The 25,086-nt window shown below is 40.4% G+C and overlaps 1 protein-coding gene across 2 annotated transcripts in view; it reads left to right on the top strand.

Annotated features, from left to right (window-relative positions):
* LOC124787960 (protein FAM234A) overlaps positions 1-25,086 on the top strand; it is a 113,726-nt gene that overhangs the window by 22,858 nt on the left and 65,782 nt on the right. For both annotated transcript variants that reach the window (XM_047254964.1, XM_047254966.1), the window contains 2 exons: positions 12,357-12,662; positions 12,754-13,059. In XM_047254964.1, coding sequence (XP_047110920.1) covers positions 12,357-12,662; positions 12,754-13,059 — 612 coding nt within the window. The remainder of the gene's footprint in view (positions 1-12,356; positions 12,663-12,753; positions 13,060-25,086) is intronic.

Raw genomic sequence — 25,086 nt, 5'->3', positions numbered from 1 at the left:
ACTGCACATGCCCCACGCCATTACAGAGCTTCCACCAGCTTGAACAGTCCCCTGCTGACATGCAGGGACCATGGATTCATGAGGTTGTCTTCATATCCGTACACGTCCATCTACTTGATACAATTTGAAATGAGACTCGTCCAACCAGGCAACATGTTTCCAGTCATCAACAATCCAGTGTTGGTGTTGACTGGCCCAGGCAAGGTGTAAAACTTTGTGTCATGCAGTTGTGAAGGGTTCACCAGTGGGCCTTCAGCTCCAAAAACCCATATCGATGCTGTTTTATTGAATAGTTCACATGCTGACACTTGTTGATGGCTCAGCATTGAAATATGCAGCAATTTGTGCAAGGGTTGCACTTCTGTCACGTTTAATGATTCTTTTCAGTTGTCGTTGGTCCTGTTCTTACAGGATCTTTTTCTGGCTTCAGCGATGTCAGAAATTTGATGTTTTACTGGATTCCTGATGTTCAGAGTACACTCATGAAATGGTTGTATGGGAAAGCCACACTTCATCGCTCCCATGGAGATGCTCATGTGTCAACTATACCACCACATTCAAACTCACTCATATCTTGATACCCTGCCATTTTAGCAGCAGTAACTGATCTAACAACTTCGCCAGACACTTTTTGTCATATATAGGCATTGCCGACCGCAGCACTGTTTTGTGCCTGTTTGCATATCTCTGAATTTGAATACACATGCCTATACCAGTTTCTTTGGTGCTTCAGTGTAATATTGGGTGCTGAGAACAGTCTTTCAGGCATTTATGAGTTGTTCCTTAAGTTAGTTCAAGTAAAAATGTTCAAATACATGTATGTCTGGAAATGTTTCATCTATCAAAAATCTGCCCTATTTGGTTTTTGAAACAGTGTGGGTAACAAGATGAAATCTGGTGTAATGTTATTTCATGGTAATTGTTACTTTACCAAATATTAAAGAGATCAACATATCTGATGATTGAAATCTTAGTGTCACAAACAGTCTGTCTTCAACACTAATGGATTTATGCATAATGATGTCGTGGTTGACAGTTTTTAGGTGCAATTATAAGGAGTATATCTTTCATCTCCATGCTGTCAGTCTCATAAAATTTTGATATTTTTGGAGCTGTTACATGGCAAGCTTTACAATGAGATTCTTGATCCTTCAAAATCATCATGCTCTCTATTCCACTATCTCATCCAACATGAACATGTTTTTTTGCCACTTAAGGCATTAAAACTGCAGCTGCAGCCTGGTGCTCTTCCATTGCAACCTCTTCTTTCCCACACATAACTATGACTGAAAAATCTCAGAGAAAGTGATATTTCAGCCCTGAAAGACCTCCATCCTTCAGTGCATAAACACTTCTTACATTTGCTTCCACAAGACTCACACACTTACAGAAAGTACTCACAGGTAACTAACAGTAAAAATTCTCATACAGTGTAAATAATTCTGTGATTACTATCTGAGATTGACAAAAGGTGTGAGAGCAAAAACTTCTCACATGTACCCCTGCCCTTACAAGAGAAAGTGGTTACATCATTGTGGTCTTCCCCTGCAGTGCTGTATGGATTTTCAAAATAGGAGTTCGCGATCTTCCGTATTTCTGTCTTTTCCCTGACTGTGTTGCCGTCTGGCGTTTCTATCACTTTTATGTATTCATCCTCTTCTTATATTTCTTATTGTTCAGTATAGTAGTTTATGAAATTAATCCAAGCTTTCTGTTTTCTTCAACCGCAGTTCTTTTTACTTTTAGATTCTGATTTTTTTAATGTCTACTGTAATTCATTTACTCTGTATTCATTTCTTCTACTACCCTTTTGCATTTCTTTATCTCTGGATTCATTTTTTCCTCTTTCACAGCACTCGTCACCCTATCATTCCACCAAAAAGTTTCTTTTATTTTCTTGCTTGTTTTACCACTTACTTGTGCTGCAGCTCCAATAATGCTTTCTTTGAATCCAGTCTGGTCAACCAACTTGTTTATCTTTCTTCCTCAGTTTGCATGCATTTATTTTTGGTTTCCAGTATTTCTAAGGTCTGTGAACTTCGATGTGATTCATTGTTGCAAGTAGCAATCTATCGACATGGTGTAGACTTTCACTTGATATAACTCTGAATGCACATATGGTCTTCCCTGCTTCATTGTGTAATATGATGTAATTGGTCACAGTTTTAGATCCTCAATTCCAACTATATATTGTTAGTCTCTGACTTAACTGTTTCTGGAATCTTTTCAGTCTACACCTTACATATTGATCTAGAAAGTTTTCATCTTGTGGGTTGCTGTTGCCATGGTGATGTGGACCCAGTACATTTTCATATCGAGGTCTGTGTGATCCAACATCGATACTCAGATCTCCCATTATAATTAAATTTTCTTCTCTTGCTGTAGCTTCTAAATCAGTTGTTCTTTTTCTTCTTCACTACAGCCTATCTATGGGGCATATGGCTGAACAGTTATCAGCACTCTCTTGTTAAGTGATATGTGCAGTTTAATAATTCTTTAATTCATGTATGTTACCTCTCTAGTAACATCTCTTCCTTTTTTTAATACAAAACATACACCATTTTTGGCTTCAGTTTTTTGGCCACTCCAATATAGTTTACATCTGTTCCTTAGTTTTGTTATTCCTCTACCTTTCCAGTTCGTCTCATTCAGATCAGGGTACAGAGGTTTCTCCTTTACATATATCTATCAGTTCTTCAGTTTTACCAGTCAGGATGAGGATATTCAGTTGTTCCAGTCTGATGTTTAAGGCAGGAAAAAAATTATTAACTGTCTGAATAATGAAAGAAATTATTCAGAAAGCTAAATGAAGTGAAAATTTAATAGTGATGAGGGCTTGGAATTCAATAAGTAGGAAGAAGAAGAAAAAGAAGAGAAGGAAAAATGTCAGGAGAACATAGACTGAGAAAAAAAGTGATAGAAGAAGCTGCCTGGTAGAATTTTGTGCACAACACAATTTAATCATTACCAACACATGGTTTATGAACCATGCAAGAAGGTTGTATACGTGGAAGACACATGGATGTTTCAGATGGACTATGTAATGGTAATACAGGTTTTGTAATCATATTTTAGAATGGAAGATCTTTCCAGGAGCACGTGTAAACTTTCACCATAATTTGTTGGTTATGACCTTTCAAATGAAAGTGAAGAAATTGCAGGAAGACAGGATCTTAAGGAGACAGAAGCAGGATAAATGGAAATAATGACTGTTGAGAGTTTCAAATGGAGCATTAGGCAATGACAGATTGAAGCAGGGGAAAGAAATACTAGAGAAGGCAAATGGATAGTTTTTAGATATGCAAAGTTAAGTCAACAAAGTATCAAATAGGCCAAATACAAGGCCCTGTATAAATTCTTAAACAGCACATCAGATATTAAAATTAATCGATGAAAATAGAAAATATAAAAGTAATCAGCCAAAACCAAATACAGATATCTAAAAATTGACATTGACCTTAAATGCAAAATAGTGAAGAAGGAATTATTAGTCTACATGTGCAAAGCTGTAGAGACATGCATGACTATGGGAAATACGGTGAAACCTCTATATAACGTTTTTCAAGGGACCACAAATTCTGAACACTGTATAGAGGAAAACACTATAAAGAGTAAGGCTTCCAAATAATAATTATAGGGCATTACTGAAGATCAGGATATCACTAATCAGCTTTGACAAATGATGCCATAGGTGACATTTTAAATTTTCACAACACTGTAACATGATATTCATTGCAAATGATCAATGTATCAAATGATTAGTTTTTTGTAATTAAAACATGGGGCCCGGTAGGTGGATGGGTGAAAGTAAATGGCGCCAAAAAGATCGCAAGCAGAATGTGCGTCACATGTCACGTGACCAGGTTCTGCCGCTGACATATGAAATACGCTGAGCGTGGGCTTTCCGAGCCGGTGCAAACTGTGAATCCACAGAACGGAAAATATGCGTCTACATCCAGTCATTTAAACGTTATAAAGGGGTAAATAATTGACCAGGGTTCCAAAAATATGAGCGTTACACGGAGGAAATTGTAATATAGAAGAAACACAGTAAAGAGGAAAGTTTAACATTGTTTATATGGGCTTTTATTCGGGACCAAAAAAAACAGATGTAACAAAGAGGAAAACATTATATGGAGGAACGTTATAAAGAGGTTTCACTGTATAGATGTCATGTGTGGGAAAATTAAAGAAACCATTGGAGGTAAGAAAAGCAAATGTATGAATATCAAGAGGTCAAATGGCAAGCTAGTACCAAAGAAACACAGAAAGGTGAAAGGGCTACACAAAAGAAATAGATCAATGTTGAGTAAAAGGAAGGAGAAGTAGATGGTGAGATGGGGGTGTGTGATGTGAAAGGAATTTGACAGAGCACTGAAGTATTTAAGTTGTAACAACACACCTCAAGGAGACACTGTTCCCTCAGAGTTATTAAGATCTTTAGGAGAACATACTATCACAAAACCATTCCACTTGGTGTGGAAGATATATGAGACAGGCAAAATATGACCAGTATTCAAGAAAAAGGTAATAAAATTCCAATTCCAAAGAAGTTAGGTGCCGATGGGTGTGAATAACACCAAGCCTTCAGTTTAATAAGTCAAGGTTGCAAACTATTGACATGACTTATTAACAGAAGAATGGAAAGTCTGGTAGAAACCAGTTCTGGGGACAATCAGTTTGAACTCCAGAGAACTATAGGAACACACAAGGTGATACTGATCCTGTACATCACCTTAATAGAATTAACTGGAGAAAGACAAACCTGTGTTTGTAGCATTTGTAGATCCTGAGAAAGCTTTTGGCAATATAGACTGGAATATACTCTGTGTTACTGAAGTTATCAGGGATAAAACTCAGGGAGTGAACCACACTGCAGTTGTAAGAGTCGAAAGACGTGAAAGGGAACCAGTAGTTGAGAAGAAAATGAGATAGGGTAGTAGCCTATCCCAAGTGTTAAGCTCTCTGGGCATTGAGCAAGCAGTAAAAGAAACCAAGGAGAAATTTGAAAAGGAATTTAAATTGCAGGGAGGAAAATTAAAAACTAATGTTTCCCAACAACATCGTAATTCTGTCGGAGACAGCAAGGTATTTAGATCAGTTGAATAGAATAGACAGTCTCTTTAAAACAGATTATAAGATGAATGTCAGCAAAAGTTGTGGAATGTAATTGAAGTAAATCAAACATTGCTGAAGTAATTAGAATGCGAATTGAGACACCAGGTGTAATAGATGAGTTTTGCTATTTGGGCAGTAAAAGAATTGGCAATGGCTGAAATAGGGAGGATATAAAATGCAGACACAATAGCGCACCACTCACAGGTTAGGCCATAGGCTTGTTCCAACTGGCCAGCTGCTGCTTACAAGGCACTAAAGACAGCACGAAGAGCAACCTACAATCATTGAACGTGTGATCTATTAATCTCTCTGGCAGTTATTGCCAGTAGGTGGGTACTGTTGATAACTGCTGCTTCTTTAGTCAGGCAGTATCTCATTTGGCCACATGAGGGCTGAATGGCACCCATACCAGACCTCCATACTCGGAAAAAAATTTGAGGGGGTACCAGGAATTGAACCTGGGCCTTCTGCACCGAAGCAGCAACCCTAAACATTCAGCTGCAGAGATGGGTAAACACGATAGTAAACAAAGCATCTTTGTCTTTGAAAAAGATAAATAAGTTAACTATGAGTCTAAATTTAAGTGTTTAGCATGCCTTTTCTGAAGATATTTGTCTGGAATGTAGCGTAATACAGAAGTGAAACATGGACTATAAACAGTTCAGGCAAGAAGAGAAAAAAACTGTTTGGAAAATGATGGTACAGAATAATGCTGAAGGGTCAGCTAGGTAACTGATTAAGAGATACTGAAGCAGATTAGGAGGGTAAGAAATGTATGGCACTACTTGATAAAAGTGGGGATCCTGTAGAGGGAGACCGAAGATTTAACTGCAGTCAGCAGGTTCAAATAGATGTAGGTTTCAGTATTTATGCAGAGGTGAAGACTGGTATGGAGAGCTGCATCACATCAGTCTTTGAACTGAAGATCACAACAAATGTGCTGTTGCAGAGTGCTTTCTCCAAAATGTCTCTAAATACTGGAAAAAGAAAATGGGTATATAGTGTCTCAAGGGTAAGATTTTGATACTCTATGAAGAATACCATCATAGCCAGAAGAACTCTTTTACATTCTAATAAATTCATTATATAATGGCTCCCTGCTTCTTAAAAATGCTCATGTAAAATTAATTTTTGGCTTGAGCAGTGCTGAATGCTCAGTTGAGTATCCTAAAATGCTTCATCAAATAATGAAAAATATTAAAAAGAAGATTGATTCCTGTGTAGACAGGCACAATTAAAAGACACACAGAGCTATTGGACACAGCCTTCATCAGCAAAAGAAAAACACACACAAGCAAGCACACCTCATGCACACATAACCGCCACCTCCAGCATCTCGGGCCAGAAATGCAACTAAGGAAAGGAGTGGTCAAAGACGGGCAGGCGCATTGGCCGAGGGTGGCAAATAAACAGGGTGAGAGATGAGAATGGGGAGGGGATGACGGGACAGATGGGGTGGAAATTGTTGGGTGGAGGGTGGGGGACAGTATGTTACCTTAGGATGAGGCCGGAATAATCACATGAGCAGAGAATGTTTTGTAAGTATAACTCCCATCTTTGCAGTTCAGAAAACCTGGTGGTGGAGGAGGGATCCAGATGGCTCAGGTAGTGGGGCAGCCATTAAAATCAAGCATGTTATGTTCAGTGCATGTTGTGCCACAGGGTGGTCTACTTTGCTCTTGGTCACAGTTTGGCAGTGGCCATTCATCCTGGTGGACAGCTGGGTGGTAGTCACACCTGTATAACAGGTTGGGAAATGATTGCAGCAGAGCTGGTAAATGACATAGGTGCTTTCATAGATGGTCCTGGCCCCAGATGGGGTAAGATAAACCTGTGACAGTATTGGAATAGGAAGTGCTGGGTGGGTGAATTGGGCAGGTCTTGCACCTGGATCTTCCACAGGGGTATGATCCTTGTGGCAAGGCATTGGGATTGGGAGTGGCATCGGGAGGGACTAGGATATTGTGGAGGTTGGGTAGGTGACAGAACACCACTTTAGGAGTGGTGGGAAGAATCTTGGGTAGGATGTCCCTCATTTCAACAGATGATGATAGGTTATCAAAGCTGTGACGAAGAATATGGTTCAGTTGTTTCAGTCCGGGTTGGTACTGGGTGATGAAGGGGACATGCCATTGTGGCTGGGTCTTGGGGATGGTGAGAGAATTGGAGCTGTGAGGGAAAATGGCACAGGAGATCTATTTATAGACTTGGTCTGTGAAGGCCTTGGTGAGACCCTCAGCATACTGAGCAAGGGAGTTCTTGTCACTGCAGTCACGTTCTCCCTGGGTTGCCAGGCTCTATAGAAGGGACTTTTTGGTGTAAAATGGATGACAACTGTCAATTTGCAGGTATTCTTGCTGCTGGTGGGATGGTGCCATCAGAGAGGTGGTGGTCAGCATCTAGAAAGGTGGCACAGGGGTTGAGGAGGACCATCTGAAGCTGATGGTAGAGAAGGTGTTGAGGTTGTGAAGGAATGAAGATAGGTTGTCATGGTCCCAAGTCCAGATAATGAAGATATCTTCAATGAACATGAACCAGACTAAGGATTTGGCATTTTTGGAGATGATGAAAGTTTCCTATAGATGGCTCGTAAACAGATTGGCACAGGAGGGTACCACACAGGTGCCCATTGCTGTGCCACAGATTTGTTTGTATACCTTCCTCTCAAAGGAGAAGAATTGTGGGTTAGGATAAAGTTAGTAAGGTGTATGAGGAATGAGATAGTGGGTCTGGGATCTGAAGGATGTTGTGGAAGGTAGCTTTCAGTGTCGGTAAGACTCTGGGCATGAGGGATGTTGGTGAATAGAGAGGTGGCATCAACAGTGATGAGTAGGGACCCAGGAGGTAAAGGGGTGAGGATGGTCAGAATCAGTGAAGGAAGTGGCTGGTGTCTTTGATGTGGGAGGCTAGATTTTGGGCAATTGGTTGGAGGTGTTGGTCAATGAGGGCCAAAATTCTTTCAGTGGAGGCACAATAACTAGCCACAGGTGGGGCAGCAAGGAATGTTGGGTTGTGGATTTTGGGGAGCATGTAGGAGGTGAGTGTGTGGTGTGTTATAGAGGTGAGGAGGAAAATGGATTCAGGGGAGAGGTTTTGGGAAGGACCTAAGAATTTAAGTAGGGATTGGAGAATGTGTTGGACTTTTGAGATGGCATCGCTCGCAGAGTTTATAGGTGGAGGATCAGATAGTTAATGGAGGCCTTCTGCCAGGTAATCACTGTGGTTCATAACAACAATCATGGAACCTTTGTTTGCAGGTAGGATGATTAGGTCAGGATTTGTTTTGAGGTTGTATGCAGTAGGGTATTCTTTCTTCTACTGAAAGGTTGGTGTTCTGAAAAAGGAACCTGGGGAAGGATGGTGAGGATGAGTTAGAGGTAAGGAACACCTGGAAGGTGACCAGTGGGTGGTTACGAGGGAGGGGGGAGGATCACAGTTGAACTGGAAGAGGCAGTGTTCAGTGTTGGAATTAGGGTGGTTTTGGTTGGAGGGATTGGGAGCAAATGAGTGCATCCATTGCAGGCATAGGGAGAAAGAGAGTATGTGTTTGACAAGTCCAGCTTTGTTAAATTTGGGTGTATAGCTGTAGGTGAGACCTTTGGATAAGAGTGAAACTTCAATGCAACTGAGAGTTTTGGTGGAAAGGTTAACAACAGTGTTACAGGAATGTTTCGACTCTGGATTTGGTGGGGAGTTGGTAGGGAGTTTTGGTGGATGTTGCAAGTTGAAAAGGTCAGCTAGGCAAGGTTTAGGCCTATGAAAGGTGGACTAGGAGGAACAATGTGGGTAGGATAGGGGTTGGATAGTGGTACTCTGAGATGGCAGTAGTATGTCAGCAGGTTGGGTAACTTATGGAGCTGGTGTCTGGAATATTCCTTCAGGTGCTGGAGAGCATGGATTCAGTTTCAGCAATGTGACTTATGGAGTAGGGATTGCACAGTAAAAGTATCTTGTGGAAGGAGCAGAGGTGGTTCTGGGATGCCTGTGCCATGGAGATGTTTTTTTTGTAGTACCAGGCTTGTGAAGGCCGGAGATTGGCAAAATCTGAGCAGGTATAGGTCATTGTGAAAGGAGGGATGGGTTCCAGAGAAAGGAATCTATGGTTAGGCCACTTGGGAGGATTCCATTGTATAGGCAGCATTTGAGAAATAGGATGTGGGACTGGGTTTTAACCATGGAAAGATATAATTTTCTGAGCTGGTGCAGAAGGACAGAGCAGTGTCCGTTGTGACAGGAATGGTGTGAAGGAGACAGGAATGAAGCAGAAATGGGCAAAATAGCTGTTGATGGTTGTGAGAGGAGCTAGATAAGCAAAAGATGCATAAAAAGCATGAAAATATGCAAAGACACACAGACACATGCACAGAAATGCAAAAATATGCAACAGTGTGTGAAACCACGTAAAAATATGTATAAACACATTAAAAATATACAGAAACATGGGAGTAAAGGAACAATAAAGTGTGTGTGTGTGTGTGTGTGTGTGTGTGTGTGTGTGTGTGTTGCAATAAGGGAAGATGGGTGTTGCAATAAGGGAAGATGGTAGGACGAGGATCAAACATTCATGTAGCATGGGTAGGTGTGGAATATAAAATGCTAAAGTAAATCAGGATGGGGTCAGTAGGAATATATCCCCCAGACGTAGCCCGCAAACACATTTATGCTATTTCCGCTCACACCTCCAATCCTCCCACAATCCCCAAGAACCAGCCACAAAGGAGTGTCACCCAGCACCACCCCAGACTGGAACTATCCTTCATCATGGCTTTCATTTCTTATCATCATGCCCTGAAATGAGGGACATACTACCCAAGATACTTCTCACCCCTCCTAAAGTGGTGTTTCATCGCCCATCCAACCTCCGCAACATCATAGTCCATCCCTATGCCACTCCCAATCCCAACAACTTGCCACAAAGATCATATCCCTGTAGAAGACCCAGGTGCAAGACCTTCCCAATCTACCCACCTACCACTTCCTGTACCAGTGCTGTCACAAGTCTACCCTACCCCATCAGGGGCCAGAGCCACCTGTAAAGCAACCATGTCATTTGCCAACTCTGCTGCAATCAATGCACAGCTTTTTATATCGGTGTGACTACCACCCAGCTGTCCACCAGTATTAATGGCCACTGACAAACTGTGACCAAGAGCAAAGCAGGCCACCTTGTAGCACAACATGCAACTGAACATAACATACTTGATTTTAATGGCTGCTCCACTACCAGAGTCATCTGGATCCCTCCTCCACCACCATCTTTTCTGAAATGTGCAGATGGGAGTTATCCTTACAACACATTCTCCGCTCCCGTAATTATCATGGCCTCAACTTACAGTAACATACTGTACTGACACACTCCACTGAACAGTTTCCATCCCCTATGTCCTATTATCTCCTCCCCACTTTCGTCTCCCACCCTCTTTGTTTGCACTCTCTGCCAACTCACCTGCCCATCTTTCCCTCATTTCCTTTTTCACTCCTTTTTCCATCACTTCCCTGCCCCACAACCTCTTTACGTTGCTCCTGTTGGCATTCTAGTCCATACACACTCTACCAGATAGCATTCATCTCTGTTCCCACTCATACACTACTATCCCTTCCTCTTCCCCACCTTCAGACTGCTGCTTGCATCTCACGTGATAGTTGCATTCTGGTCCGAGATACTGGAGATGGCTGTCGTGTGTGCATGAGGTGGGCTTGCTTCTGTATATGAATGGAATATGTTTCTCTTTTGCTGATGAAGGCTGTGGCCGAAAGCTCTGTATAAGTGTCTTTTAATTGTGCCTTTCTGCAGCTTAATGTGTCTTCTTTACGGTAAGTAGCAATTTATCTTTTCCTACACTGTTGATACTCCTACCTGGAGTTTCCCTTGTTTGATTGATTCCTCTATCACACTGATTAGTATTTAAAGAGTCCAAACAGAACTATAGTTTAGATTTCTGTGCTTACAGAACTTAATGCAGGTGGTCTGAATCAAATTGGGAACCACCTATTTCAGCGGTTGTCTGGATAGACACTGCTGTATTATGGGACAGTTACTGAAAATGATGAGAAGATGAGGGTTTGTAGGGATGAACTGTTGTGTTATAAATCCCAAAGTATTGAAAATATTAGTAGCCGAAGGCAACTAATCCATTATGTCTCCTTTATTATCCAGTTTTACTTATGAAAATGTACTGCTTCTGCTAAATGTTTCCAAGAAATCTTCATTGAAGTAGTTAGTGCAGCAGTTTAGATTCTGTATTTATACTTGGAGGCAGTTTCAAATTCTAGTCTTGCCATTATGATTTTGGTTTCCCTTGATCACATTTTATGAAAAAGGATGGATTCTTCAAGAAAGTCATTGACAATCCCCTTGCTTGTCAGGATTCAAATGATACAATGGGGTATGTCTAATGGTCTTGCTGTTGACATCTTGTTAAACTACGATGTAAAATGAAATGTCTTCAACTATCCTCATTGAACATCTTTAAGTCACATTGACTATAATTCCTTTATAGAAGAATAAACTTTATTGATAATTTAAATACCTACCATAAATTATTGATTTCTTTTTTATCAAACAGTGGAAAATCCAGGATGGAATGTAACAATATTATGAAAAGGAAAGTTGCCACACTCTAGGTGTGTCTACAGTTGCCTGAGACTGCAGAGAGGTCTGTCTCTGTTTTTGATAAAGGTTTTACAGCCCGAAAGCTTTATTTGTGACAGTATTTTTTTTTTTTTTTTGTGCCTATCTGTGACCCAGCATCTCCACTATATGGTAAGTGGCAACTTCCCTTTTCATAATAATGTTGATTTCTTTTTTATGTGTGTTTTATCACATACTAGTGAAAGTTTATAATCTGTAGATACTGAATATACCTATTGCGATAATTTTGCCATCCCATCAAGTGGAAATACACAAGGTAAGTTTTCCTTAATTTGCCATTTTATGTTATTATAGAAACAAGAAACAAAACTTAATTAATACAGTACAACATTATCATGTTGCAGATGGTAGAACAATTTCACCTTTTTTTTATGTATTTGTCTAGTTACTTTCATGATAAAAATAGATTCTATATTGCTGTTTCACGAAAGTTAATATTATGATATTTGTGGCATAGGGCATGCTCTATGAAAATGCAATTAGCAAATCACAGTTTTTACTCATTGGAGACTTTATGTGGAATCTTTCCATGTGTTTCATTAAAACTTTCAACTAATCTTGCAATCGATTTGTTACCTCTTTGTAGGTCACAAGATGGCTGAATATCGTCCTTTGGATCATGATAATGACTGTGACTTGCCGATAAATGGTCTTACAAATAGAGGACCAATGGTGTCAGATGATGTACCAATCATCAAACCTGAAATGACAGCTTCAAATCATCCAAGACCATTGTCCTTAATGCGTAAGGTGTTCTTTGTTTTGTCCATTTTATTGTGTTTCTTAACTGCTATTATCTTCCTGTGGGTAGTGCCATGTGACTGGGCTACTTGCCCTTCCTACCATGTGAAGCCTGGAACACAAGCCTGGGAGAAAACATTGGATGGAGTTGGCAAGTATTTTGCCTATTGTTGCCATAGTTATTTAAAACAAAAAATTTAATTGGTGTTAACAGCTGTACACATTTTCTTTTTTTTTTCCAGAGCTGATTGGGAAAATAAGTGTTGTTCCAGGTGTATCAGGTCACAATTTGATTTTCTTGTTACGGGCAGACATTATGACAAATCCTGCCTCACATGGAAAAATAGAGAATGCTGAATGGTTTGCACCAGGAGGTGGTGGAATAATTTCTTTACTGGGATCAACTGGTGAAGTAGCATGGTGGAAAAAATTTTATCTCCTCCCATCAGACATAGACTGTTCTTTGATCGACCTAACTGGAGATGGGATCTTGGACTGCATCGTAGTTGGTGCTAAAGATTTGATGTGTGCTGTTGAACCTTTATCAGGTAAATCACCATACTGGTTAATACCCTCTTGTTTAAGTTTTTTCTTACTATCATTTTCTTATGGTCATAAGAGCAATTTATGATCAAATGCGATTTTGCTTTTCTTTCCTACTTGGAAAAGTGTTAGATTCAACCAAATATCTTGTTTTGTTATGTGGAATCTGTGGGATAAGTATGCATGGTTTTTCTGTTTTTTAGTATTAGATGAAGAAGAGGAATATGTATAGGTTTAAGACCAGTGCTCTAAAAACTGAGCAGTTTCTGCTCCATGGCTTAATGTGAAACACAGTTTTCTTACCTCTTCCGGTTCTTTTCATATGCTGACAGCTGTCCTTAACTTGACTTCATGGTTGAATAATCAATAAAATACTTTAAACAAAAGTAGCCTGCAGTCTTATGAGGGTAATTGCAGGATAGGAGCAAAGCATTCACATCTTAATTAAAGTAAAATAAGAAAATATTGGCAGAACAGCAGAAAAAGTACATTTCTGAGCTACATTAAGCAGTCACCTATGGACAATATTTAGCTCTTGCTGGCATTGACTGTGAACCTTGCCGTCCTGAACTGGGAATTTCTTTCATTCAGAAGTCTCAAGAATTTTTTAAAGTATATCGTTAGAGAGCTAGTGTCGGTGCACTTTCTTGAAAGGTGTGAAAGTAGCTGAAATTCAATGTCATATTAGTGAAGTGTGTGGAGATAATATTATGAGCTATGGGATGTTACAGAAATGAGTGAAAGCTTACTGATGATTTGGTGCAGAAAGTCTAACACTTTAGACAACCCGAAGTGATGTGAAGTTGGATTGCAAAATTAACATCTCTCTCACATCAGTTGACTTACTTGATCTGCACAGCCGATCTTCTTCTCTTGATTTCCTGCTACATCAGCGTTCTCCGAAGAAGTTAAGGGAATTTAAAAGGCTCTCTCTCTACTTTTGAAATAATTTAGTACTCGAAGGATAGTTCTAGTTCACTCATGATATATTTCAACTTCCACAAGTAACATATTCACCAATTCCCACATTAATATTCAGATGTTTACAAGTCAGCTGATTTGTGTAGCATTAGACTCAATTAAATATGTCTGCAATATATTTGGTTTACCAACCACATAATATATGAACCCATCTTGTCTCTAGCGAATCAATACGTGCAATGTTTCAACTGTTCTTCTTTTTTCTCGTTACAATAATCAACGATATAAAACACCATAAGATACATAAACACTCCTTGTTCTTCCAGTACGACTTCTGTGGTGCTAATGGCAAACACTTGTTGATTCCGTTTGACCGTCGCATCTACCTTGTGCTCGTGACTCCTTTCCAGCCTGCACACACAAACATGTGTTGCGCAGTATGTATGTTCTCTCACACTTATTTTTAAAATACAGTGTGTTCGAGACGGTAGAAGGATGAGTGGTTCTAGACTTTATGCAGAAATTGTTGAAACACTACAAAAGTTGATGAGAAAGTGTGGGAGAACAGGCACTTCATGATTTCATCGTAATCTAATGAGTTTCTTCAAGTGCCAAGAAGTGTGTATTATGCAGTTGTTACAGAATGTTTAAATTACCTACGTTGTACGCACACTGGGTAGCAAAAATGCTGATTAAGATGTGCAAAAGCAAACATTTAGCCAGTTCTTTGACTTTCCTAGAGTGGTACAGCAAGGAAGGTGCCAACTTCTAAGTCAAATTTTCATAGGTGACGAAATGTGGGTAGCTTGCATTACACTTCAATCAAAGCAGCAATCCATGGAATGGCTCCGTACAGTCCTGATCTAACATCCAGTGACTGCCATGTGTTCCTGCATTTGAAGAAACATTTGTGTGGTCAGTGTCACCATGATGCTGAAGATGTCAAAACAACCATGTTGCAATGGATGTCTAATCAGATAGCAGATTTCTACAACGATGGCATTAAGAAACTGGCTGTGTGATACTGTAAGTGCTTTTAATATTGGTGGTAATTAGGTAGAAAAGTGGATTAAAAGTACAAGCTTTCATGTAAAAGTAAAATTGCAAAAAAAAAGAAATCTACTTGTTAAATTTTTATATCAAAACTATACTTACTTAAAAAACACCTCATACAAGCACTAGTCAATGTAGCAATGCTTCACAGTTGCTTAACATTTATGGGGACTGGATATATGCCCTGATGTCCTCCCCCCCCCCCCCCCCCACGACCTCTCCCTACCCATCTCTTCCTCCTCCCCCCTGACCCTGCCTATCTCCTCCTCCTCCCTCCTGACCCTTCCCATCTCCTCCTCCTCTACCCCCCCCCCCCCCCTCTCTCTCTCTCTCTCTCTCTCTCTCTCTCTCTCTCTCTCTCTCTCTCTCTCTCCCCCTGTCACTGACCATCAAACCTACATAGTTAGTTACGTGTTCCACTGATCAATCTCACGGCAATCGTTATGATGTGGGATGTGTCAAGTGCATAAGAAATGCACAAATGAATCGAGGGTCTTTTTTAAGCCAATGAAAACTTGATTGGAAAATAAAGCCTCTCAAGTAAATGGGTGAATCAGTTGGGGTATGAGAGGTCTCTCCTACTGCTGGATTTGTGATGATAGTATCTTCAATGACAGTATTTCATATAGTTTCAATCTGCAATTGAATAGAATTACAAAGGTCTGGGTAATACAGACTCCATAGCAGTATTCTAATCATAAGGCGACAAACCATACATACAACTTTAATGTTTTCTGTTAAAACAGATTGCAAGGCAGAGAAGAAAACAGCATGTAGTTGTGTATACAATTTTTGTTTAAAATTCTATGAAGGGCAGAAACATATTCATGGGAGAAACAATTTGTATAATGGTTTGAATGCCCTGCTATCATGGTTAAAACCAACTGCGAGAAAGAAAATGAAACTGGACACTTTGACAGCGTGTTTTCTTTCTAGCAGTTGGTTTTAACAGAAAAAGTGTACGTTGTCGTTTAAAAAAAATATATATATATAGATTTTTGTCCATTTGAATGTTTATTAAATTGTCATTTAAAAATTTGAAATAAATCACTCTAGAATTTTTTTATATTTTTGCTGACATTTCCCCTCCATGTAGGCGTATACATATATTTATGTACAATATATATTTTTTAAAAATGTCGTCTGTGTAGTACCCAAGTAATACACAAAACTGGTTCAAGTAGCTCAAGTATGGTTTTATTCATGATGCGTTGAAAAATAACAGAAAATGGACTCTCATGGATCACCACGTAACAAGACACAGTACACTGATGTGAACGGTACACTGGAAGCACATACAAAAGAATCAGTTAGCACACACCTCCCACAGGCAGCCTCCAGCAGCTGGCCATCACTGATATAGTTGGCAGCCAATTCAAACACACATGCGTAATGACACTGCACTTGGTGTACTCACACTTGCCTGCAATAGTCGCAACTCTCGTGTGAATTAGGTGTCCAGGTGATGGAGGATACACTGGCAGCCCGAAGAGAGACACATCCATCAGGTCATGAGTGTTGACAGCTGGTGGGTATGATGTGCTATACGGGTACCTGAGCATAGGGCTGGAATGCCCAGCGACGTGGGCACCCCCGGGGTAGTGAGCTTGCGCAGCACCTGACAACAGCATTGAAGAGGAGGTTGTCATCGCAATCTCTACATGGTCATCAGCCAACAGAGACAATGGGGCTGGACCCACCTACAATAATAGCTGATGCGATGATGGCGAGGGGGTCGGTGGGGCTGGCCTAACTGGAACAGCAGGCTATGGAAACCGACCCAAGGCTGTAAACAGACCAGTGCTGGGAAGCAGGGATCCCAGGACACCACACAGGGAAGAGGCAGCTAGTGTGACAGGGCCGTCTCCACAGCAAGCATTGATAGGTTAGAGGTGGAGGGTGACGAGGCAGACTGTGGTGACGCGTGCCACACCTGCGGACCAGTAGTTTCCGGCAGGGAATGGGGGTGCAGCTGATCAAAGCGACATGCCACCAACCTGTCGGCTGTACAGAAGTTACACAGACAGACAGTGTTTCAAGTGATGGACAGCAAGGCCTGGTATCCACTTGGTCCAGTGACAATAGCCTCATGCCCACACCGATCCCAGTGTGACGTGGGTAGATGAACCCAACCATGGCAGGCTGTAAAAGATGGAGGACTGTGCATGGCTGCTGGCTGTGAAACAACTCAGCCGGGCTCCACTCCCCAATAGGCATAAAGCAATAGGTGTTCAGAAAAAAGGAGGAGGGTGTCATCCAGTGCAGAATCACAACAAACTTTTTCATTTAAGACTTGGACTGAGCACTAGTCATTCTGCCTTGCCATTTGATTGAGGGTAGAATGCAGAGCCATAACATGATGAAATGAACTGGAGCCCATTATTGGAAATCAAGGTACAAGGCAACATCTAAATAGAAAAAAATACACAAAAGCGTATGAATTGTGACCTCAGCTGATTTCGATGCACACTGCAGAAAGTAAGGAAACTGGAAAAATGCATCCACAACCAAGAGCCAATAGGACTTCAGCAAGGGACCTGCAAACTCTACATGAATGTGTTCCAATGGCTGGAATTGAGCAGGCCAGAGAGACAGAACACCAAGAAAACTGCTTGTCGTCGGGCACATTGCTCACAAACCGTGACGAAACGGACAATTTTGCCATCAATCCCTGACCGAAAAACATGTCCCCTAGCTAGTTATGTGCATGAAAGTCCCTAGTAACCCTAGTGGAGAAGGCGTAAAACCTCTCCCCGTAATGCAGTGGGAATGACTAATCTGGGAGAGATGTCTTTCATAGACAACAGAAAAACATCATGAAAAACAGAGAGGTGATGCCATAAGGAAAACAGAAGGCCCAAAGCCCAAACCAGCAGTTTATCTGGCCAGCTCTGTTGGTCAGACTAAACCACCTGGCAGAGAACTGGGTTGTCAGCAATGAAAGCTGCTATGCGTGATCTCATAATTGGGAAACCCTCAACTGTGTTATGTGTTTCAGTATCAAGATGGAAGCAAAGCAATTCTTCACAATGAAAGTCGGGATCAGTTCCCACAGGAAAGTGGGTCAAGGTATCCACACTGGCACATTTAGATGTAGGTCGAAAATGGATTTCATAATTGTAGCGAGACAATAACAGCTCCCAGCATTACAGACGGTGTGCGACCTCATCAGCCAAGAAAGTGTGAGGGTTAAACAAGGAAACCAAGGGTTTATGGTCAGTAATAAGATAAAACTTGGAGCTATACAAAAAACCATGAAATTTCTGGAGAGCATAGAGTATGGCAAGAGCCGCTTTTTCCACTTGAGAGTAACACAGCTGGGATGTGCAATATGAGCTCCAGCAAAAAATGGGTCAATGTGCCGCCCCCCCAGCACAAATCTATGCTAGTAGGCCATCTTCTGTTGGAAAACCTGGAGCTCCTTTGTGGATGAGGGGCAAATCATAGGTGTAACAATGGAAATTTGGTCTGGCAGAGGGTGGACCCCAATCCTGCAAGACCTCAAACCCCAAGTAAACCAATGGAAGGTAGAAAAAAACTGAGATTTTGCGAGGTTACACTACAATCCTGCGGAAAGTAAGACCGAAAACAAAGAGCACCAATTTTTCAAGTGACCAGTCATGAAGGAACCCGTGATGAAAATATCATCCATATAATTAATTCAGTCTGGGACAGGCATAGAAAAATTCTGAAAAAATCGTAAAATAGCAGGGGTATTAGCCACACCAAAAGGAATTCACAAATATTGATAGAAACCAAAAGGAGTATTCAGAACCAGAACTTGCTGAGACTCTTCGACCACGGGAACCTGCCGATATGTTCAGACAAATCAGTTTCAGAAAAATATTGGCCACCCACTATTTTTGTGAGCAGTTGTTCCTGGTGTCTGAGAGGATACGTATTCATGATTGACTGCGCATTGACACAGTAGTACTTAAGTCGCCACAGAGGTGAAGTTTTCCCAATGGCTTCCAAACTGGTTGCACCACCCCTAGAGATTGAAGTCGGTCCAATTCTGCTATCACTTGATCTTTCAGGGCGGCAGGAATATGACACATATGACAAAAACGAGTCTGGGCCGTAGATCTCAAAAAAATCTGAGCAAAAGAATTTATAGTACACCCTACACCTTCCGAAAACAAGAAAACAAGTCCGAAAACTCTTCACACTGTGTTTCCAACTGCGAATACGGTACCTGATCCAACACGAGGTGAACTACTTGGTGATAGAAACTCCTAAGGCCCAAAATGTGTCGATCCCAAACAAATTCTCAACACTGGCATCAACAACCACCAAAAATGTAATGGAACAAACCACAGTAAAAAGCAAATGTCATAAATTGTCCCAACAGTCCAATGTTTTGTTTGTTACAACTGACCAGCTTCCGCATCACTGGTGTCAATGGCGGTGAGCCTAAACTCACATAGTTTTGAGAATTCAATAGCATCACTGCAGCACCTGTGTTGACCTGTAGCCAGAGCATTCAGTGACAAACACGTAACTCAATAAACAACTTGGGAGAAGTCACAAGCACTGGAATCACAGAGTTGACAATCATGTCTATGTCCTGAGCGACCTTTAGTGAATAACACAAGGAGGCGATGGGGCCTTTCTTCCAGCATGCATTAAAAGTAGCCCAGTGCTTAGGACACACCGAAAATTTTTGCTGGACAAAACAGAAAGGACAAGTGGGAAACAGAACGCTGTGGCAATTGCAACTGCTTGGCCGGGCCTCGGTCTGCTCGGTGCTGGACCTGCATGCTTACCGCCACTACTGCCACTTCCTCATGCAGGCTATCTGTCATCCTAGTGGACACATCTTGTGACACTATTCCCACATTTCCCCATGATTAAATTCGGTCACCAGCTGCATGGGGAACTTCAAAAGATTGTGCTATTTACAAAACTTCTGCCAACAGGGGGTTTTCACGGAGTAAAGCCTTCTGGCATACTTCTTGTCTGGAGCTAAACTGATAATTGCGTCATGCACAATAGTGTCTGGATAAGAGTCATTATAGACATCGGTAGCGAATTGACACTTAATGGCTAAGGCCAAGAATTTCAGCGGCCAAGCCCTGTGTGACTCTTTTGCTTTCTTGTGGCAGCGGTAGAATTCGACTCACACCACTACTATGTTTATTTATGATAGTAGTTGGACATTAAACTGCACATCTGATAAAAAATAATAGCTACCATTTCTTGTAAAGAGGCAAGCTGCCTCAGTTTTCGACACACGCATGAGAAGAAGAAGACTTTGCAAAAATTTGAGCCTGACACATTGACAGTCAAAAAGCGCTGTCTGAGTCTTTTTTTGTATGCATCCCAGTTCTTGACTGAATCAGCAGATGGAGGGAACATGTGTGGGTGACCTGTGGAACAGTACCCTGTCTGTTAATGGAAGTCCACAGAGTAGTCACAGCCAAAGTAAGCTATTCAGTCAGGGCTGATTGTACGAAGTCCATAAAGAATAAATCAGATGAAACCGCACTTAAAGATTGCACATGCAGAAACCATTCCAAACTCATTGCCAATCATGTAGTAACTGAGTAATACAAGAGACCAGTTCAAGTAACACAAATATGGCTTCATTCATGAAGGACTGGACAATAATGGGAAATAGACTCTTTTGGGTCCCCACGTAACAGGATGCAGTACACTGATGTGAACGGCATACAAAATAATCAGTTCATGCTGATCTGCATATATGTATGCATGAGTTGCCGGCAGATGATGCAGTGGAGACCTTGCTGCACAAGCGCTTCTCACAGGTGGCCTCCAGTGTCCATCCCGCTCTGATACAGTTAGCTGCCGATTCAAACATGCATGCGCAGCATCACCACACTCACCACACTCATACTCTGTAAGGTTACAGTCTTCCTTGCATACATTGATGTTATATCCATGTTTTGTAGCTTCAAATAAATGAACAAGCAGAATTAGCTGAGAAGTAGAGTGTTTCTTGTTAAGGAGATAATTATCTTTATTTCATTTTTAGAATTGTTTCATTTTCATAGTCTGCAGTTGTTGTATTCTTGTCTGAGGTATTCCTTTTGAGCTATGTGTGGCACAAAGAGTAGTTGGGCTGCCCGTAGTGTCTTCACAACTAGCAGCAAAGAGATCCCAGGCCGTACGCAGCTCCCAACCAACACTGAAGACTAGAATGTAGAGCCAACAAGAATGTCAGTGCGAAATTTAATTGTGTCTGGTATGAGATTAGTCAGCCCTGCTTGTCTGTAAAATTGTTATTCTGTATTTGAGGAGTGGTGCTACCCCTTTAGTAGAGTAGTGTGACACAAAAAAAAGGGATTTTGCCAAGAATCAGACGCTGTTTGCTCCACTGAAGACACAAGATAATCAAAGAACCTCACAACTTACACGCACTAGTCACAGGATACAACAGCCTGTATCTGTCCAAACATTTATTAGACTATTGTGTAAAAATATTAAGTAAATTGGTCAGGGACTTTTTGGAGATTTTTGCTAACAATGATTCCTGTGTATATTATTATATACATACTTATATACCATATATATAAAAAAATATGTAGCCTATGTCTGGCCAAACATTTATTAGAGTGTTGTTTAAAAATCTGAAATAAATCAGGTGTGTGTGTGTGTGTGTGTGTGTGTGTGTGTGTGCGCGTGTGTGCGCGTGTGTGTGTGTGTGTGTGTGTGTGTGTGTGTGTGTGTGTGCGCGCGCGCGCGCACATATTGAAAAAAATTGGGCTGCTTCCATACAACTGTGTATTAGAGTACCGTGTAAAAATTAAGTAAATTTCACAAGAACCTTTCAAGATTTTTGGTAACAATATTAAATGACAACTTGCCTTTGTGTAGTGGTATAGAATAATGTTATTCTTACATGTATGCTAATGGCAACCACATATCTTCTATGAAGTTGTTGCCATGCTATTTTCTTGTCTCTTTGAACCCAGTGAAAACTGCCTTGGTCCATACTTTAGTGGTCCCTGTAGCACCCATTCCCAGGGCTATGTATTCTCCCCACATCTATTTCTTTTTCATGGCAGTCTTATTTATATTTTTCATACGTAAGTTAATATGAACAAAAGTACGTAAAGATATGTAGCAGAGAATTGATTGTAAACTAGTTCTCTTGAACTTCCCCATGTCTCATCTTCTCTTTATTCCAAACCTTGTGTTTACAGTTTTGATTCTTGTTGATCCCGTTGTGTGTCATTGCACATGAATAAGGGAGAAGCCATGACTACAAAATGTATTGTAATTCACTCACAATAAGAGAAAATACAGTTACATCTGTAGAATGTACTAAATAAGGTGTCAGATTTAGTTTAGTTTAGTTACGTCACATTCAGTAGAGCATTTTCATGATTATTTTATCAATATGATGTGGACAAGTCAGATTACAAGATATATATACACACACACACACACACACACACACACACACACACACATACACATGAATAGTGCTAATATTAATATTCCTGAAACTTTTAGTCCTACACATGCAACTACATTTAAAGGTACTCTTTTTTACCAGTTCTGAAATGGAAACTCGTCCATGGAATAGAAGGAATTGCCCAAAAGAAATTATTTTAAGCTAGATTTAAAACTTGATCTGCTACCTGCCTGCCAGACACTTTTTATGTTGTTGGGAAAATTATCAAAGATTTTTTGTTGCTGAATAATGTACTCATTTTTGAGCAACTGACAGCTTCAATAATGGATAGGAAATGTCATTTTTCCCTCTAGTGTTGTACATATGAACATCACTGTTCTTCGCGAATTGAGATGGATTATTTATAACAAATTTCGTTAGTGATTATATGTACTCTGATGGTGCAGTTAAAATACCTAACTCCTTGAACAGGGGCCTACATGACGTCCTTGGGTGAACACCACTAATTATTCTCACTGCTCTCTCTTGTGTAATCAATACTTTATTCGTAAGTGGTGAGTTACCTCAGAAAACTGTTCGATAAGACATTATTGAGTGTAAATATGCATAGTACGTTAGGAGGGTTATCAGTTTATTACCAAGACCAGCGATTATACAAAGAGCAAAAGAAGCTGAACTTAATTGTTTGAGAAGCTCAGTAATATTCTTCTTCCAGTTCAAGTTGTCATCAATGTGAACACCCAAAAATTTGCAGAAATCTACCCTATTAATTGAGCTTTGTTCATATGCTACATCAATTGTCAGTATGACTCTATTCAGTGTAAAAAACTGATTATAGTGAGTTTTTTCAAAATTAAGGGAGAGTCCACTTTCTGAGAACCACTCAATAATTCTTTGCAAGACACCCTTAACAATATCTTCAGCTGCTTTTTCTGGAATGGGATTTTTTATAACACTTGTGTCATCTGCAAAAAGTACTCGTTCTGCTTGCTGAACTTTAAATGGAGGTCATTCTCATGAATAGGGAACAGCAGAGGATCCAAAATTGAACCCTGTGGGACTCCCTTTGTGATAACTCCCCATTCACTAGAATTTACCACCCTCCTAACATTATTTGTGTTATTCAGCACTACTTTTTGCTTTGTGGTAGATAAGAAAATATTTAACTTATTCATTTTAGACTGGTATTCGTAAACTCTTCCATGGTATAGAATCAGTTTTTCTGAACTAATGTTTTTACCTTTGTTCTGAACCCGTCTCTATTTGATGTTAAGCTTTTGGGTAACTTGTATAAAACAACTCCTGTGTGACTTTCACTGCTGTGTTCTTTACGTAGATGGATACATCTTTTGAATGTCAGATCTGATGATAGTGTTTGTAAAAATATTGCTGTGAGCTGTGCTGCTTTCTGGAAAGCTCTCAAAATTTTTAATGTTTGTGTTTTCTGGATTATGGCAAGTTTGTATAAATAGCAGCAGTTTCTGTCCAGGAGAGCAGTTCTGTTCTAACTGTATATTGATGTTCGTAATAAATCTGCTTTCAGTGCTAAGTATTGTACCTCATTGATGATGCTGCTTTCACATTTGGATTTGATTCTGCTTAAATTGTGACATTGTTTGGTGAAGACACCGGATACTTCAAAACATCTACATCACAGTGGCTCCAATTATACAACATGAAAGTTGCCACTCACACAAACAAAAATTGGAATACAAGCAGTACATCGTTCCAAAGGTCCATATATTCTTCCCTTGCAAGAACTATGGCAGTGGAGGCGACTTTAACCTGCTGAGTGTAGAGTGGGATGTCTGTGGATTCATTGCAGGGGAGGGGAGAGGGGGGGAGTTTACAGATAGACAAACAATCATACGAAATACTTTCAAACACATTTTCTGAAAATTCTCTTGAGTAGCTAGACAAGTCAGCTGCACTTCAGGCACCCATCACTGTTTTCCCGAGATGCTGATCAGGATCAGACAAAGTGGCTGAAAGGATTAAACCAAGTCACCAAATACAAAAGATGGAATGACATGATGTATTTGACAAATGTGTATTTTTACTTTGATGGGACGCCCAGCAGTGCTTAAAGATCAACAAAGAGAAGCTCAATACCTGGGACTAATTCCAGGCTGAAATGAACAAAACTTTTGATGACAATCAGAAGCAAGTCTACTTAGTGGAAGAACAGAAAACAGCACAGTTGTATGTACAGAATGTTTTAGCCATATGCCACATCATTAATTCAAATATGACAGAAGTCTACTAGATCTCATATTTGATTATACAAGTGGCAGAAGATGTGTATCAACCTCTTTTGGTAGAGAATGTTACAATGACAGAGGAATTCATGAAATGTTGCCAGTAAATTGAGGAAATGCAATAAAAAAAAAGAATAGGATGAAAGACATGATCGATTGCCGAATGTTGTACCTATGGCAATTATGGAAGTCCACCATGAGTTTTATATACCAGATAGTAAGAGAAGAGATACAGCATTTTATGGCATCCAGAACTCACCTTGAGTAAGCAAGAAATAGCAGCTATGAATGTTGATCTCATTTGCCTGGGGGTTATAGGGAATTTTGAAGAAGAGTTGTATTGATTTTAACGCCAGTCAGATGTGCCTGGAAGAATGGAGTCAACCATGTTGGATTTCTACAGCGTCTGACCATCCAGT

The sequence above is a fragment of the Schistocerca piceifrons genome, chromosome 3 (assembly GCF_021461385.2).
Source record: "Schistocerca piceifrons isolate TAMUIC-IGC-003096 chromosome 3, iqSchPice1.1, whole genome shotgun sequence".
Taxonomy (NCBI): Eukaryota; Metazoa; Arthropoda; class Insecta; order Orthoptera; family Acrididae; genus Schistocerca; species Schistocerca piceifrons.
The sequence above is the reverse complement of the archived record's forward strand: the minus strand, read 5'-3'. Positions and strand labels throughout refer to the sequence as shown.